The sequence below is a fragment of the Branchiostoma lanceolatum genome, chromosome 1 (assembly GCF_035083965.1).
Source record: "Branchiostoma lanceolatum isolate klBraLanc5 chromosome 1, klBraLanc5.hap2, whole genome shotgun sequence".
In the NCBI taxonomy this organism is placed as follows: domain Eukaryota; kingdom Metazoa; phylum Chordata; class Leptocardii; order Amphioxiformes; family Branchiostomatidae; genus Branchiostoma; species Branchiostoma lanceolatum.
Window position 1 is genome coordinate 34,707,836 of NC_089722.1, and position 17,325 is coordinate 34,725,160.

Sequence of the window (17,325 nt, forward strand, 5' to 3'; positions counted from 1 at the left end):
CGCCCGTTTATTCAGCACTGGAATACCAGTGCGGAAGTTAGGCTTGCATCGTCAATACTGAATTTGATCATCCGACGATCAACCGTTGTGCTGCTACAAATGTGGTAAATCGCAAAATTATAAATCAGACATAAATGAACAAAAGAAATAACTTCTCTTCTCTCCCGGGACAGAAGAAGCATGTGTGAATGGATCCACATATTTAGAAGTATATTTGGAAGCATTTTCAAGATTAGCTCATGGCAATGATGGGTAGGATGGATTTACTGTAATACTTAAATCTGTCTTATCTTACGTTTTCTGTTGTTTGTTAGATGCCCTAGATGCCAGTAATAACAAGAAGGCGATACAGGAAGCAGACAAAGTACTGAGGAAACAAAAGGACCTGATATGTGCCAAGGTTTGTTTGCATTTTTCATACACCTGTTAATTTCTGACTTTTAATCAGGACTGCTACAGGGTGCGAAATACTTTTTTGAGCCAGGTTGCCCATGTTACAACCAAGGGCAAATGCTAGGTTGCACATCCAAATTTCAGGTTGCTCCAGCAACATTCACCGATTTCTTCAAATCGAGCTCGTATGTAGCGTATAATACTACTAACATTTCAAAATATATATTAGATAGTATTGTGTTCCCATTGACCTAACAACATCTTGTTTAGCTGAGGGCAGTGTGTTTTTGTCTTTTTCAGCTCAAATTCCACGATCTATGAAGGGTTTTGGATGGTTTAAAACAAAAAAGTGTTGATTTCTTTATTTCAATTGAAGATTTACCGAATTTTATGAGAGTGACACTGTGTTTTTGTGAGCTTCCAGGGCTCCGATTGAAATCTTTGGCTCAAAATATAAGGTTGCACACTGCGCTACCTGGGTTTGGAATTAACTTGCACCAACCGAAATCTTGTTGCACTGCGCAACGTGCAACCAGGTATTTCGCACCCTGTCTGCTACCAATCAAGCAGTTCCAAAACAATATCTCATAATCTCCATTTTTTTATTCAGTGACTTACCAACCTGATGAAACTATTCATGGGCATTTGCATGAGCATCATCATTGCATTCCACAGGCTCTGAAAGCCATCGCACTTCTGAGAAGCAGCAGACGACAGGAGGCTCTGCTATTGGCAGCTGAAGTTGCCTCCCAGGAGCCTATAGAAGAAGCAACTCTGCAGGCACTCACCATTTGTTATAGAGAAATGGAAAGAGGTAATCTAGAAAGTGCACCATAACATGCACCATGAAATACACTTGTAGTTATCAAGCTTTCTATATTTTTTAGTAAACTGCGATTGTTAAAGTTTCAAGCCAAGTATACGCGGCACGCGCTTTGTCCCCGCAAAAAATGGTAAAGAGATGTCAGATATTCCACCAATAACAGCTCAAGCCTCGTCAAGGAAAATTAACCAATGACATTTGTTTTTGGAATGTGACTTTCAAGTGCTATTTTATGGGGATGCCCTGACGATCTAGATTGTAATACAATAGGAGCCACTTAATTACATCTCCGATAAACGCACATTCCATTTAATTGCACCGAATCCCAAACCAGTTCCCATTCATTCCATTGTTAGTGACTGCGCATATCTGTCACCAATGCCGGATAACTGCACCAAAACTCAACAAGTTACCTAAAAAGTCAAATCTGTCCAGACATTAGAAGGTGCACTGCTCTGGGCTCACCCGTAATCAGTAACCTAGATTTAGTTTCAATTCGGTACATGATCTACGTAAATCGACAACAGTTACTGTACTTTATGTAATGTAACACAGTTAGAAACTGATATCCCATGACGATATTTCAGAATGCCTCCCATGTACCTAGCCACTGATTTAAACATCTTTATTGGAATTATAACCACATGTACCGTAGTCATGTACCACAGTCATGTAAGGATATCAGTACATGTTTGTAAGCCCTGCAAATGGAACTGTGGACTCAATATTCTGCTGGTTCTCTGATGTATAGTAGCGCAAGAACTGTTACATTAGCTACTATAGTACTAAGGTCAAGTAAGTCTCAATTCTGGGGTGTTATCCAGCCTGTGAAGAAAAAAAACATGTTAAGTTTAATCTGTACGGTAATATCTTGGGCTCTTCGCATTATTGCACTAGCCGGATAATTGCACAAAAAATGTTGCTAAATGGGTGGATTCTACTACATATAAGTGAAAATGTAAAGGGAAACAGTACAGTTCATGTACAGCACAGGTATAGTTATTGTCCCGCTACATGTAGGTGTGAAAGAACTTGTACTTACTACAGAGATCTATTTTTAGGGGATCTTGTTGCCAGGATCTATGAAAATGCAGTGAAGAAAGTCCCGCAGAGTGAGGAGTTCCTGTCCCACCTGTTCATGGCCTATGTCAGGCTAGGGGAATACAAGAAGCAACAACAGGTTAGAAAATACCCAGGTTTGAGCAATTGAGATTTAAAGGCATCCAGAGAATTTTATGAGGCTTGAAACTTGATTTGAAAAATTCAAATTTCTAGTCATTCCTGCACATAGTAAGTATCAATAACAATAATACCATAATTACATATCAACATTAAAGGAGCAAAGATGCGATACCGTTGTGCGGTGAGAACTGATAGAAAATCCAAGCCCTAATAGACTGATCCTGACTGCCCATCACAATTAGCGGTTCGACCAATGAGAGAGTGACAAATATTTGCATTTTTATGTTTTAATTTTTCATGTCTACGTTTTGACAGAGTTGGGCAGGGCTATGGTATCTACAGTATTTACAGTAGGCGCATGAAACTAGAAGATTACCATGTAGATTATTTTTGTGCCATTTTTGCACACTTTGATAAGAATGCAAATGTGTTAAACAGTGGCATTTATTGTCAATTTCATAAAGATTACACTTACAGCAACTAGAATATTTCCAGTTTTCAAGTCTCATAAAATGCTCTGGGAGTCTGGGTGCCTTTAAGGTGGGGGACAGGCATGGCGCAGCACTTCTGGGGTGTCTTGAAAATACTACTTAGTGTTATGTGTGGCTCTTTTTTTTGTGCAAGATGATAACGAGAGTAACTGAACAAATGCAGACAGCTTAGACAGGGATGTACATAATGAAGCGCAAATTATGGAAATTTCAACTTAATTTGCATGATTAATGAGGAAAATCTACATTTGCAGTGTTTTCCATTATAGGACTGAAATGCATGTAACACAATGTAGTTTATTGAAGGTGGAGCATTAACAGATAACAATTATGCAAATGACCTCCTAACGTGTGCCATAATTCTTCTAATGTGATAAATGATAGGACTGTTAACATTGTGACCTGTGTAAGTCAGTTAAAGGTATACATGGCCAAGCATAAATTATGCAAACGTGGAAGTCATTTGCATAATCAAAATATTAGATGGAGATCTGAGGTCTCCGAACTCTTGTATATGTATTGCAAACAGACTGTCCTGTATTGCAGACTGGAATGGCACTTTACAAGGTTGTTCCCAAGAACCCATATTACTTCTGGTCGGTGATGAGTATTGTGATGCAGGCCCTGACGACTGAGGATGAGAAACTGTCACAGAAGATGTTCCTGCCTCTGGCAGAACGGATGGTGGAGAAAATGGCCAAGGACATGAAAATAGAGGCTGAGGCTGGTGAGAAGCTAAAATCTACTGTACTGTAGTTTAGATGCCTGAAATGTGAATTTGATCTTGACCTGGGTCATAGATATGAATAAAAGCAAAATAGAAGTCATATTTAGCATAATAGTTGCATTATTAAACACTGTGCTCTGGACATGTATGTGGACGTTCAGTCTGGCACATGTACCCAACTTTTTCTAACAATAAGAATGCAACAGATGAAACTCAATCAAACCAATCAATCCAACTCAGCAACAGCTAACTAAATCAACAACAGTTACATTCTACTTTAGGCCACACCAATCTTATTTCTTGCAATTTGTTTGCTTGTTTCTTTTTTTACCTCTGGGTAAGAGGGTCACCTGCTGACGGAGTTTTGTGGTTCGGGTTTTCCAAACGTTCGCAGCTATAAGTATAGTATAACTCACAATCCTGCATTAGCATGTAGTTTGGCATGTCGTCTGCTAATCTGTGAAATGATACAAGTTTTTTTTACACCATAGCAGTTTTTATAGGCATTGTAATGTTTAAGGAATTGTGGTACAGGTCCAGATGCCCTTCGTTGGCCTGCGCTAGTTAGGTTTTCTTAGGGTCAGGCTTCCTACACTGCCAGTAACATCTAAACATTTGTAGCAGATAATACTATAAGGAATGGTTGACTTACTAACTTGAATCCCGATCGATGACATTGTTACTGCATTGATTAAAGATATATCTTTGGAAAGCTTCATAATTGATTTATTGCAATTTACACACGTTTGGTACCCCATATGCTGGGTTGAGCTCCCGGGCTGCTCATGAGAATTATGTTTCATATCTGAAAAGTCTGTCTGCTGTCCTTTAAAATGATTCATGCATCTAATTTGGCATGACAATTGATTAAACTTCAGTGTGAAGAGAACCATTAAATATGATGTAGCGGGCCCTTCCAATGTCAAACACTGTATTGGCAGGGAAATTTCAGCACTTTCCTTTGCTACCGGCCTACATAATCAGCCCTGGTGCTGGATCCATGAAATAACAATCATAGCTGTAATATTCATATCAGCCTGTACGTTTCCTTCCTTGTTTCAGAGGTGCGCCTGTATTTGATGATCTTAGAGAAGCAGAAGAAATATGAGGAAGCCCTTGAAGTTGTTGTAGGACCACTTGGTAGTAAGTAGGATATCTCATACAGTACTGTTCTCAAAGTATTTAATATTTGAATATTAAATGCATTTCTTACTAGACTGTGCATTGTTTGAAAATGAGCATCGGTCTCTGTTTAAATCAATTCAGCTTAACATGAGATGTAAGACTCAAGGATTATCCTACTTTGATATTGTCTCACATCTCATGTCAAGCTGACTTGATTTGAACAGAGACCGACACTACTTTCAAGTACTTGATGATGTCATGCACAAATGTTTATGTAATGGTCGAAGTGTGTACCGTTAATCATATCACAGGGCTTGAAATACCTTTGTGCACCCAAAATTGGAGCTGTGCACCTACCAGTAATTTTTTACTGTGGTTGCACCCGTGCACCTACTACTAGTACAGTCAAACGTGCCTAGGCGACCACCTCTTCAACACGACCATGGCGACCGTTTTTTCTCGGTCCCGAAAATTTTCCCCATAGGCACAAGCATTAAGCGGCCTGCCCAAGGCGACCACCAAGGCCTGACCAACGCGACCGCCACGAATTGAAACTACTACTACTACAATCACATTACACTGAAAATGTTTCTTTGACTTCCTTCCAGGCAAGTTGATATCAGAAATAGAACTGCAGTCCTTGAAGCAAGCTGAGCTGTATGTCCAATTAGAGGACTGGCCCAAGGCTAATGCCAAGTATAGGAAACTGTTGTTAACCAAGTAAGTTAAGATCTAATTTTCGATAACATAATTTTCAGAGCCTGTGTCCACAGGGGTTGTACAATGTAGATTGTATTTGTGAATTTGGGCAAGTCAACCTATACATAAGAAGTCAGTGGAGGTTGTTTAAAGTGTAACATTTTTACATGTACCTACGTGAAAAAGGAATTGTTTTGGGTATGTCTGTCTGTCTGTGACGTATTTGTGGTCAGCAATAAACCTCTGGATGGATTGTGATGATAGTTGGTATGTGGGTAGCTGTTGGCAAAACAAAGATCAAGGTTTGGGCCCCCTGGCATCTGTCTTTGCACTACACTTACACTTGTACATTGTAACTATGTAAGTAACATCTAACATGAACACATGTTCTGTTTGTGCCTCTGCAGCCCTGATAACTGGTTGTGGTACATTCATTACTTCAACTCCCTTTTCCACCTTGTTAACTCTGGATGGACACCATCAGAAGCCGATGAAGGGTAAATATACACTAAGTCTTGATATTGTTCTGTTATTTTCGATCTTTTTTATCCACTTATCCTATGTTAATGTATTGTGGGACAGTATTGCATGTTGTATCAATGTGTATATGTATAACAGGAAGCTGCATTCATAATGTAAGCTAATTGTGGATCCGAAATAAGGTCAAGTCAAGTCAAGTATACACTACTGCTCATTGACTTTCTACCACCCTGCTACAGTAACTGCTTATATTATCTCCATGTCAAGAACACTTTCCAGTTATAAGGCAGAAATCCCAGATACTTTGTACTTTATTTCAGTTCATCTACTGATGTGATAACAGGCACTGTGGATATGGCGATAGCTTTTGTAGAGGAGAGAGTAGAAGATGAACTGAAGAATGGAAAGAGACTACAAAGAGGACCATTTCTCGCCAGAATGGAACTGTTGAAAAGACTAACGGAGAGAGGAAACCAGGAGGCTGCAGACAAAATTGGTACAATGACATATACATGTAGCACCAGATATTCATGATGTTATTTGTGCCTGTCATTTTGGGGGGTGGACAAATTATAGGTAACACCAAGCTCTTCAAGTGTATCTAAAGGTTCGATTGGCAAATGTGTTTGCAAGGCTTTGAGCTTTATATAGTTTGAATCCCTAGCAGGACCCAATGATGGGCCCTTGGGAAAGGCACTGAAATAAGTAAGTTTGCTACCGACTATATCATGCCTATATGAAAATAGTACACATATTTTTACTTTGCTCTTCTGCTTTTGTTTTGATTTTTACGTTTAAAAGAAAATTGAAAATTCTCAAAACAGCTTTCTGCAAAAACTCATTCACCAATTTCACACTTCCCATAACTCACGATGACCTTTCACATTTTCGACCCAGAATGCATCGTCTGGGCCAGGAAATTACGTAGTACAGTTTCTCTCCGAGTGCCAACAATTTCTCTCAGGGTGTGAAAAGAGCTATGACTGTACAATGTGATTAGGTTTTGCTGACATTGTGCTTTTCTTATGCTGTGCACCTACTATAAATCTTATTCTGTGCACCTAGATTTTTAGGTTAGGTCCAGGAGTGGATCTATTCCCAAAAATGAGTTTCAAGTCCATCTATGCATACCCCAGATCCAGTACTGTATAAGTTATAACTATAAGAAGCACCCTAAAACTTGATATTTTACAGGGTCACCATCTGATCTTCTCAAAGAATACTTTGGCAAGTTTGGAGACAAACCCAGCTGTTTTATGGACATGAGGCCTTATTTGACCATGATGAAACTGGATGACCATGCAAAGGTACACAGTTGAAGGTTACTTACATCTGTTGGATTGTGACATTGACAATTTTTATATCTTGCCTGGAAATTGACTTTTTAAGGAGGGGTCCACGTGATCTGTGTCGGGCCCGTGATGAACAGGTCCTCCCCTCACAAAGCAAAACTAAGTGACCTATTTTTCGTGCCGCATGCTTTGAAGTCTCTAGATGTTGCGAGCCTTCGAACTTTGATGGTTTTTGGTCGGTTCTCAGCAAATTTTGATGTAGACCACGTACATCCATATTTTAAATTGTACAGATTTTAATGAGGATATAACTTATATTGATTGCTGTTGATGTTTTTTTTAATTACAATGTTTCCTCTGTATCCTGAAAGCAATTTTATTGTAAGTTTCAACAGATTTCATGTGACTTTGTTACATTTGTTACATTCACATGCAACTTGATATCAATAAAACTGAAACTGATTTCTAAGACATGATCGAGAATCTCTTTGAAAACTGATAAACTATCAGCTCAAATTATGGCACTCCCTCATTGCTAATGGTATCCCACCTTGCATGCATGTACTTGTTTTTCCACTTGATATTAATCCATGCTTATTATTTAGCATGTTTTCCACTGTAATGTTATGGTATCATCATTCCTTCCATTATAACTCCGGGAAGGAGGATGACCTCCTGACGGGAGTATTAGAAATGCCTTTGTTTCATGTTCGCAGCTAGAACTCATGATCCTGTTGTCGCATTGGTGTGTAAATTGGCATATCCTTTGCTAGGTTGGGCGTGATGATGCACAATGTCTTTGTTACACCGTAACTGCTTTTATTGTCATTGTAATATCGTAATTGCCCCCTATATTGATGCACAGTCTTCCCATTCCACAAGTGCTTTAATCCAGTCCGATATCGGGCAATGTCGTTTGCGGATATAGGGTGGTTTCTTTCGCTGCTTGCTGTGGTTATTTAGTCACGTTACATTGTAAAGAAGACAACGTGCATCACCACACGCAATCTAGCAAACGATATGCCAAGTTACATACCAATGCAGCAACGGCATCATGAGTTTTAGCTGCGAATGTGTGCAGGAGAACCCTATTCTTTGGACCCAAACGTGCCGCGGGGAAGGCAAGTGACCTCCTGACTTCCTGAATCTTGTATCTGGGACTTCATCAGGGTGCAAAATTGTATTGGGGATATGTTGTACCTGGAACCGAGGAGCTGGGCAGTGTAGGTTATGGAAACAGTCAGAGTGCGAGGCTACACTCTGAGTTTTCTACAGTTTCGAATGGAGACAGTTTAACTATAGAGACGTCTGAATTACCTTCGACGAGAACATGAGAAGGTTATGTTTTCATCATTGTTTGTGTGTGTCTGTGTGTGTTTGTGTGTCAACACGATAACTCAAGAATGACTGGATTGTCTTGATCCTTGGTACATGTATGTGGGTAGGTCTTCTTGACATGCTATGGTCATGATTTTTGAGTGGTAGATAGCTCTTGGAAGGGAGAGTAAGTAGTGAAGGTTTGGGCCACCTAGCAGCTTTTTTAGGAGTGCAGTGTCTTTTGTGAGTCTCTCTAGCTTGCAATTCTGTTGGTATTTCCCGAATAACTCCGTAAAAGCAATAAATAAACTTGGTATGCAAGGAATGATGGGGAGCTAGTGTTAGTGATATAGAAGATTTTTTAATTATCAAAATTCTTTTCAGTTTGTTGAAGAGTTGCAGACATACCTAGAGATACCAAAAAAAGGAGGGGAATTGAGCCTGCCATCCGATGTAAAATCCATGCAGAGGCACATCTGTTGTGTGGGGCTGGCCAGATCGCTGGGACTGCAGGAACATCTCACGGAAAGAAACAGGGATGAACTGATTCAAGACCTCATGAGAAGACATCAACATGGGTTACAGTTTGGTGAGTTACCTAGAAGGCTAGTGATTACATGTGTCAAGATCTAATGGCATTTTGGTGTGTAGATGTAGCTTAAGTGTGCTTATCATAATTATGCTTATTATGCAAATCAGAATCTAATTTGCCTAATGAATTAGAAAAGTCTATAGATCCACTGCATTCCATGATAATACTCTCAAACATATGGCATGTGTAACTGAGAAATTGGGAGTATTGCGAAGGTCTAATTTGCATAATTGATACGAAAAAGATATAATTTCATTCTAGTAAATAATAGGAATTCCGCATTTGCTGGTGAAAATGCAGCTGATAGCTGGGCAAATCCATATCTAAGTGTTTTAGCAAACTTCACCCTGAGTAGGTGGTCAGGACAATATAAGGTTATTTAGAACCTCTGCTATCTTTTCAGGAAAAGACTTGCTCCCCACAGATGTCCAACCGAGTGACAGCTATCTGCTGATGACAGTACATATCAAGTATGCAGTTTATCTGAAGACACGTATGTATGATCAGCTCTGTTGATACAATGATAGATTCCAAGTGTAACACTAGTTATATTCATGCAAGGAGAAAATCCTTTTCTACTCTTTCTAGATTTTTGATACTTCCTGTAAACTTCATCATCATCAACATCATCATTTTCACCACTTTACAGTTCTTCCACTGAGCCAGGCCGTCATTGTTTTCCACATTGATAGATGATATGTACTAAACTTTATGTACTTCTGCACTTAGAAGCAAACAGTGTCTTATCATCTCGGGGTCATGTAATAGACCGATCCCAAAGCCACGCCCCCTATTCTATTTGGAACACCTGCATCAAAAACAGTGCTTGACAGACAAGAATGGCTGCTGCCGCTTGGCTGACAATAATGGGGACTGACTTCTGTTGAGTTTTTATTGCCCTGAAAGGCTGAAACCCTTTTAGAGTGGGCCAGAGAAAAAGGCAATGACTTCTTTGTTGAAGGCTACATCCACCGAGTAGAGTTGTTTGAGGAGGGGGTGGATATACTTGTGGTGAAAGCATAATGTTTTAGGTTAATGCAAAAGCAGGCCAGGGGGCACTGCATAACATTACATGTACGTTGTTGGTGGGTAGGTGAGCCCCGTTGCTGACAAACAGCAGATGGAGGTGTAAAGCCATGTGTGAATATCTGTGGCAGGTTCCCCACTGTGTTGGTTGCATGCATTATAGCTGCATGATCTTAAGTAATAAAAAAGTGAAATGCCCTTCTTTTAATGTTACCCTTTTCACTATCCAATTAATCAGTTTTACACACCAGTGCGGAAGACATGGAACTCTGTAACAACGAACTGTAATAGTTGGAATGTGGTACAAGCTCCCTGCCTTTGGATGCCCGAGTTGTTTTTGTCCTGAGCATACATGTACATGCAGCCAATATCATAATGGTGGAAAACCTGTCACGGATATCTGTACGCTGCTTTACATGTTCCATCCCTGGCCTACTAGCACTGTTTTTGATGAAGGTGTTCGAAATAGAACAGGGGGTTCTCTATGTTCGATATAGTTTTTGACAGGATCGGTCTATTGCAAGATGCAACAATATTTACTCTAAATTTACAGATTTTCAAAAGTATGTTTTTTGTTGAGCCACTGTTTCAGGTTCATATGTACTTCATAGATATATACTTATGTACCGTCTTATAGAGATTGAACTGCTCTTCATGAATGTTGTTAAATTTGTCAGAGCAATGAATATATTAGATAAATGTTATTGTTACCAATGACTAGATGGTTGCCTTCATTATATTACCTGATTGTACATGTGTACACATGTATACCCATGGACACATTAATACAAAATTCAACATGTATGTTTGATTCACCTAGTAATAACATCTACATGTGTAGTACAATGTGTTCAGTGTCCCAGTGGAAGCAATGAAAGATCCCATGTCGTTCTGTTGGTTAAGGATAATAACATCCAGATTGGATAGTCTGAGTACTGACAGTCATTTGATTTTATCAGTCATGATATGGTTGCCTCTTCCTGGTAATTTCTCAATATACTTTGCATGCAACCTGAACTGGAAACAATAGGCGGGCATATGCCAAGGGAGTAATAGCTGACTATGTGAACTGTGAAAAAAAAAATCCTATCCTGAAAAGACAAATTGAAGTTAGAAGTGTGTCATTGATGAAAACTGTCATGTGCAGCAGTTGTCACTTACGTACCTTGAAGTCTTATCTTATCATCTTTTTGTTTTCCAGAGGAGAGAAGCCTACTGTTTGAAATGATAGTGATGCTTGAGAAGGGAGTGGCATGTAGCCCATCTAATGCACAATACAAACTCATTCTCATCAAGCTCTACATTTTATTGGGTAAGTAATAACATTTTCTTACAAATTCTGTGTATGGTATATTTTTTTCCCAATCCTTGTTGGAGTTTACATTTATACGCTGCACATCTTATAGTATAGCACAAAGCATAAAAAGATGTACATTTGTTTTTGGTTTATTTGGTATATTTATATGTACCAAGTGCAGATGTGATGCTTGAATGTCTATTTTGTTTGTTCTCTTCAGGGGCATTTCAGCCTTGTAAGAAACTCTATGACAACATGGAGATTAAACACATCCAACAGGACACCCTTGGGCACTTCTATTCTTGCTATGCTGTGGCACTGGGACATCTGACCTCAGCCTGCTCCATACTTAGTGCCATGCTCAAGTTTTTCTCGGCAAACCACAAAGATGTAAGTGAACGCTTTAAAATTAGGCTTAATCAGGAAAGGAGCAAATTGGTACAAAATCATTTAACTTTTTGATAAGGCCGCACTGAAAACAAATGAGAATGAAAGCAAACCTTTTACTGCCAAGCAAGTTGTAAATTGCCTATTTATGAAGTAAGGATACCTTTCAGGTTATCAGCAGTTTGTAAGTCCAGCATATTTAGGTTCCACAAAGTCAAGTTATTGCTACAGCAAGATCAGACAGAAACAAAAACAGCAGTACCTACAACTTAGGTAAAGGACCACTATTGTGCCCATTATACATGTAAGTTAAATGTAATCCTGTGGTACCATTGGAGTTCCCTCATGATAATTATACATGTCATGTATATATTGTTATGGATACTGAGGGTGGAGGGGGGGGGGGGCAGTGATTATGAGTTTCACAGTCATTTGGTTTAAAAAAGAAAGGCAACCGCAAAATTTGCATGGAACTCTATTTTTGCAATGGAAATGTAACAGTAACTGTTGTACTTTGTCCTATCATCAGTTTTATTCTGACTTTTGTTTATGCATCTATGTAGAAAGATCACATCAGACTGAAATGGAAAAAAATTGATGTGGCTTGACTGTAAACATCTGGCAAGAGAGTGTGAATATAAGGAAACAGTGCACTGTTACGGTGCACAACTTCCACGCATACAAGGGGTGATCGATAAGTTCTCTGCCTCACGCAGAAATAAGGTGCACAAATAAAATTGCAGGGCATAATTATACAGCCTTCTATTAATGTCTGCCAAAATTCAACTCATTTTGATCATTACTTATTGGGCGATACCTACTAACGTTAGGTGAGAGAGAAATATGAAGGGAACCCCCATCAAATAGTTTTACAATGTGTTTGGAGATTTTATGGCATGAGGAATGCAACCCACACAGCTCTGATACCCTTTCATCCTTGCTGTTCTGGCCACTTACCTCCTTTTTTTTTACTCAATGGTCACCACGTAGCAAGACCCGAAGGTCCCTTCAAGTAGTGAAGGCCGCTCCGAGGTTACGGTTTACATATAACTGTTACAGTAACAGTCACTGCATCTCTTCACCCTAGATCAGAAACATCATGAGACTAGCTCAACTGCTCACTACAGCCCCCCTCTCACTAGGAGGAAACTAGTTGGCAACTACATGTAGTTGCAAATGACGTTCACCAACTAGTTTCGCACAGTTACCAACTAGTTTCCACGCGGTTTCCAACGACTGCCAATTTGTCTCCTAGCTGGCCTGCAGTGGTGATTTTGCACACCTGAAGATCATAAGCCATCAATAGGATATATCGATTACTACAGGTTCTAGACTTCATATAGCCACCAACACTTACTCAGTTACTGCCTTTCTTACAGACCACTGAGTACATTATTGCAGCCTATAAGTATGGATCTTTCCACAAGGTCAGTGTATTGGTTTATCATCCATTTTAAAAGATTCACAATGTCTTTCTGACAGGTAAGCAGAGGGAACTGATATTGGTTGATAACATAGTTGAGAATCTAGGAAAGGTTTGTGCGCATCAGGGCTCTAGCCTGCTCAATTTTTTTTTCCATCAGCAAATTTTTAGGGTGGGGGGGGTAGTGATGTAGGCACAGCTCTCGTATTCTAGTGGGTTCCGGGGGCAAGCTCCCCGGGAAATTTTACGTACAAAGAATTGGGAAAGCTTGATAACTACAGGAATATTTTTGCTATGGGACTTTTTTGGCTTCTTCGGTGGCAATAACTGACGATGAACCACGCAGAAAGGTCAGCACGATGCGACCGGCCATCTAGAACTATAGTGGGGAGGGTGGGCGTATTCATGATGCCGAGTTTCCTGCCATCCCACTGTCAATCACCGTGCCTCTGTTGTCTAACTGGGATCGTCACCAGTTGCCGGCGGGTTTAGAAATGATCTAAATTGTCTTCGCTGCAAATGCCCGCTAATTTTCTGGAGATCTTCAGCAGAATTCCAGGCTTTACCCATGATTTTGGCCGTCAAGGTTTGTGGATTGGTTTGGGTTTTTTTGTTGTCACACACAGCAAAGTTCTGCAAATTCATGGAAAAGCAAGCGCTGGCTAGAGCCCAGGTGCGCGTGTATGTTCCTTGCCTGGCAGAATACACCATCCCTTAGTTGAAATATTCTTGCAATCTATGAGTGTGTGCACCACCAGTACTTGGTGACAGAAACCACCAACTTGTACTGTCACTTTGGATTGGCAGAATACATTGAGAGATCTTTATTGACACAACAAAAGCACAGCGACTTTCGTAAGGTCTACTACATACATACATACAAACGAATAAGTGCATACAAATGAGTTTGATTACATACAATCATATGGGATAGGGCAACATATCGAAATATCGCATGTGATATACTTATACATTGCTTGTTCTAATGTCCAAACATTCTTTGATGAATATACCTATCTGTACACAGTAAGGATTATCACTTCCTAGTATGTAATTGAATCTATCGACAGAACGGAGCGCATTGGATTCATTTGAACAACCGGATATAAAGGTGAATAGCTTTGAGCGTTTATCCTTATATCTTGAACAATTCATGATAAAGTGACTTTCATCTTCAATTTCATTTGGGCAGAATGGACAAAACCTTTGATCACGGGGAATTTTACGATACCTTCCAGCCTCAATGTTCAATTTATGGCTACATATTCTTATCTTTGTAATTGATCTACGAATTTCAAAATTATGTATGCTTGCGAGATACTTTTCTAGTCCATATCTTGTCTTTAAGGCGGAATAAATGGACAGTTTTGAATTGTTTTGAATAGAACTATGCCATTCTTGTATATATATATCCTGCAGACGTTGTCGTAACTGGTTGGTTAACATATCGGTCTGATATAGTCTAGGGTTTGTCCATACATGCCCAAACCCGTTATAGTTAAGAATATCATTAACATGGTTCACCCAGTCATGATTATCAGAATGTAGAACGTCGTAAGCTTCACGTAACAGGGTATCTTGGGGTAAATTTAATAAACGATGCCAGTATTTGATAATTTGTATCTCGGCCTTAATCTTGATTGGGAATGTTCCTAATTCGCCACGGATACCGTCATTGGATGATTTTCCATGCACACCGAGTAAAAATTTATGGAAATTCATATCAATAATATCAAATTCTGGTATATGTGGAGGAAGACGTAAATTTTCAATTACTAAGTTGTCTTTTTCTAAATTTAGGTCAGACGCCAGCCTGAGTAATTTATCTTTGTCTATTTTTTTCTCAAAACGAATCACATAAGAATGGGTGGAGTCTGAACAGACACTTTTTCTAATACTTGCAGGAAAACTATCCTCCAGACCAAGTTTCTTTAAAAGAATAGAGAGTACGTTTTTTGGAGAAGATTGAGGAATTTGTTTAGATACAATATATTTCACTGTTTTAGAGGTTTGGTCGAAACATGTTAGTTCGGCTCCATATAAAAATATAGGCCGTACAAATTTGTCAAATAGGCTGAGCCCTAAGTGAATTGGAATATTTCTTTCAGAATATAGAAGTGACTTGAGTTTGAATAATGCTCTCATGGCTTTAGTCTTTAAATACTTTCTGGCAGTTTTAAATTTACCCGAAGACGTCAGGGGAATACCAAGGTAAGTATAACTGTCGGTAACGTTTATTTCTTTACCGTATATATAGAATTTATTTAATGATATGTTTGTGGCGCCTTTTGAGAAAACAAGCACCTTCGTTTTAGATACATTCACACTTAGTTTCCATTTGTCGCAATACATTTCCAGCTTACTTATACAATTCTGGAGCCCATCTTTGGACAATGAGATCAAGGCAAGGTCATCTGCCCAAGATAAACAATTTAGTGATTTGTAACTTAAAGATGCTGGATCACATTCATCACCATCAAAGCATTGTGGCAGGTCATTGATAAAGAGATTGAATAATAATGGGCTGAGGTTGCAGCCCTGCCTTACTCCACAGGTGGAGACAAAGGGACTTGACAAACCATTTTGTAGTCTGACTACATAATTAACATCACAGTACATGGATTGTAACACATTGAAGAATTTACCACCAACACCATAATTCGATAATTTATAGAATAGGCCATCCCGCCATACACTGTCAAATGCCTTCTTCATGTCGACAAAGCAAACATATAATTTCCCTTTCTTTTTTTGTATATATTTTTCAATAAGTGATTTGAGAATGAAAATATTATCCGAGGTTCGGCACTTTTTTCTAAAGCCAAACTGAGTGTCGGCTAATAGATCATTACTTTCTACAAAGTTCTGTAATCGAGAATTTAGAAGAAGTGTAAATAATTTTGACAAACAACTTGAAATGGCAATCCCTCTGTAGTTGTCAACATTAGATTTGTCTCCTGATTTAAAAATCGGTGTTAGAATACTTGTATTCCAGTTGGATGGAAACGTGCCGTTAAGTAGAATTGTGTTAAACAGAATTACCAATGGTTGACATAATTGTTCTGCCCCGTGCTTTAGCATCTCATTTGAGATAGAATCTATACCACATGCTTTTCCAGATTTCAGTGATTGCAAACCATTTAGAACTTCTTGTGCTGTGAAAGGGTAATCTAAGGAGCTTGTAGCGTTGTTATCTAAATGTTTGAGACGAGTAGTGACGATTTTTTCGAAAGCAATGTCAAATCTATCATGTTTCACTAAATTATTTAATCCTTGGAAATGTTCTGTCCATTCATTACTAGTAATGTTGGGGTCTATACTACCACTTTGTTTTTTGCCGTTTACTTCCTTGTCAAGAAAGTTAAATAATGACCAAAATTCTTTAGGATTATTTTCATTTAGTCCTTCCAATTTGGTTAGTAGCTCATTTTTATAATTCCGTTTACGTTGCTTAATAAGTCTTTTATAATCTCTCAAAGCTGAAAAATACTTAATTCTTGTTTCCTGAACCCATGGTTCTTTCCGCAGTGTGGACGACAATACTTTTAATCGTCGACGCAAGGACCAACAATGTTGGTCAAACCATACTTTATTCTTTTTAGCTTGTGTGGTTTTCTTGTTTTGTTTATTATATCTTCTATTTAGGGATTTTTTTGATACGTCTAATAGTATTTCAGTTAAACTTGTGACGGCGTTCTCTGACGAGTGAAATGTTTTTTGGCAGAAATCACTCAGTTTTGAAAAAGTGTCTTTGTTTTTCATTGTTTCTTCAAATAATTCTTTTGATTCCTCGTTCCATATAAATTGTGTTGGTTTAGGATTGATTCCACTAACCTGTTTTGAAACAAGAGGAGAATGCTTAGTCGACAACGAAAAAGAGATGTGACAGTGATCGTAAAATGGTGATAGGGAATTAACATGGATATATTGTATATCAGTAAGCATTGTCCTTTGAGTAATGCAGTAGTCTACGACACTCGACCCATTATAATGATAACAGGTAAAATCACCTTTGAGATCCCCAGCAAATCTACCATTTAGTATAGTCAAGTCAGCCGATGAGCATAATTC

General features: G+C 38.8%; 1 protein-coding gene across 4 annotated transcripts in view; it reads left to right on the forward strand.

Moving 5' to 3' along the window:
• The window catches only part of LOC136427465 (N-alpha-acetyltransferase 25, NatB auxiliary subunit-like), a 45,363-nt gene that overhangs the window by 1,369 nt on the left and 26,669 nt on the right, over nucleotides 1-17,325 (forward strand). For 2 of the 4 annotated variants that reach the window (XM_066416352.1, XM_066416345.1), the window contains exons 3-16: nucleotides 315-400; nucleotides 1,069-1,207; nucleotides 2,278-2,396; nucleotides 3,436-3,616; nucleotides 4,679-4,759; nucleotides 5,350-5,461; nucleotides 5,848-5,937; nucleotides 6,241-6,416; nucleotides 7,115-7,227; nucleotides 8,914-9,118; nucleotides 9,525-9,614; nucleotides 11,349-11,459; nucleotides 11,665-11,834; nucleotides 13,211-13,258. In XM_066416352.1, the coding sequence (XP_066272449.1) occupies nucleotides 315-400; nucleotides 1,069-1,207; nucleotides 2,278-2,396; nucleotides 3,436-3,616; nucleotides 4,679-4,759; nucleotides 5,350-5,461; nucleotides 5,848-5,937; nucleotides 6,241-6,416; nucleotides 7,115-7,227; nucleotides 8,914-9,118; nucleotides 9,525-9,614; nucleotides 11,349-11,459; nucleotides 11,665-11,834; nucleotides 13,211-13,258 (1,721 nt within the window). Of the gene's footprint in view, nucleotides 1-314; nucleotides 401-1,003; nucleotides 1,208-2,277; nucleotides 2,397-3,435; nucleotides 3,617-4,678; nucleotides 4,760-5,349; nucleotides 5,462-5,847; nucleotides 5,938-6,240; nucleotides 6,417-7,114; nucleotides 7,228-8,913; nucleotides 9,119-9,524; nucleotides 9,615-11,348; nucleotides 11,460-11,664; nucleotides 11,835-13,210; nucleotides 13,259-17,325 lie in introns of those variants that run through there. The other 2 variants (XM_066416369.1, XM_066416361.1) reach the window with 2 other exon arrangements.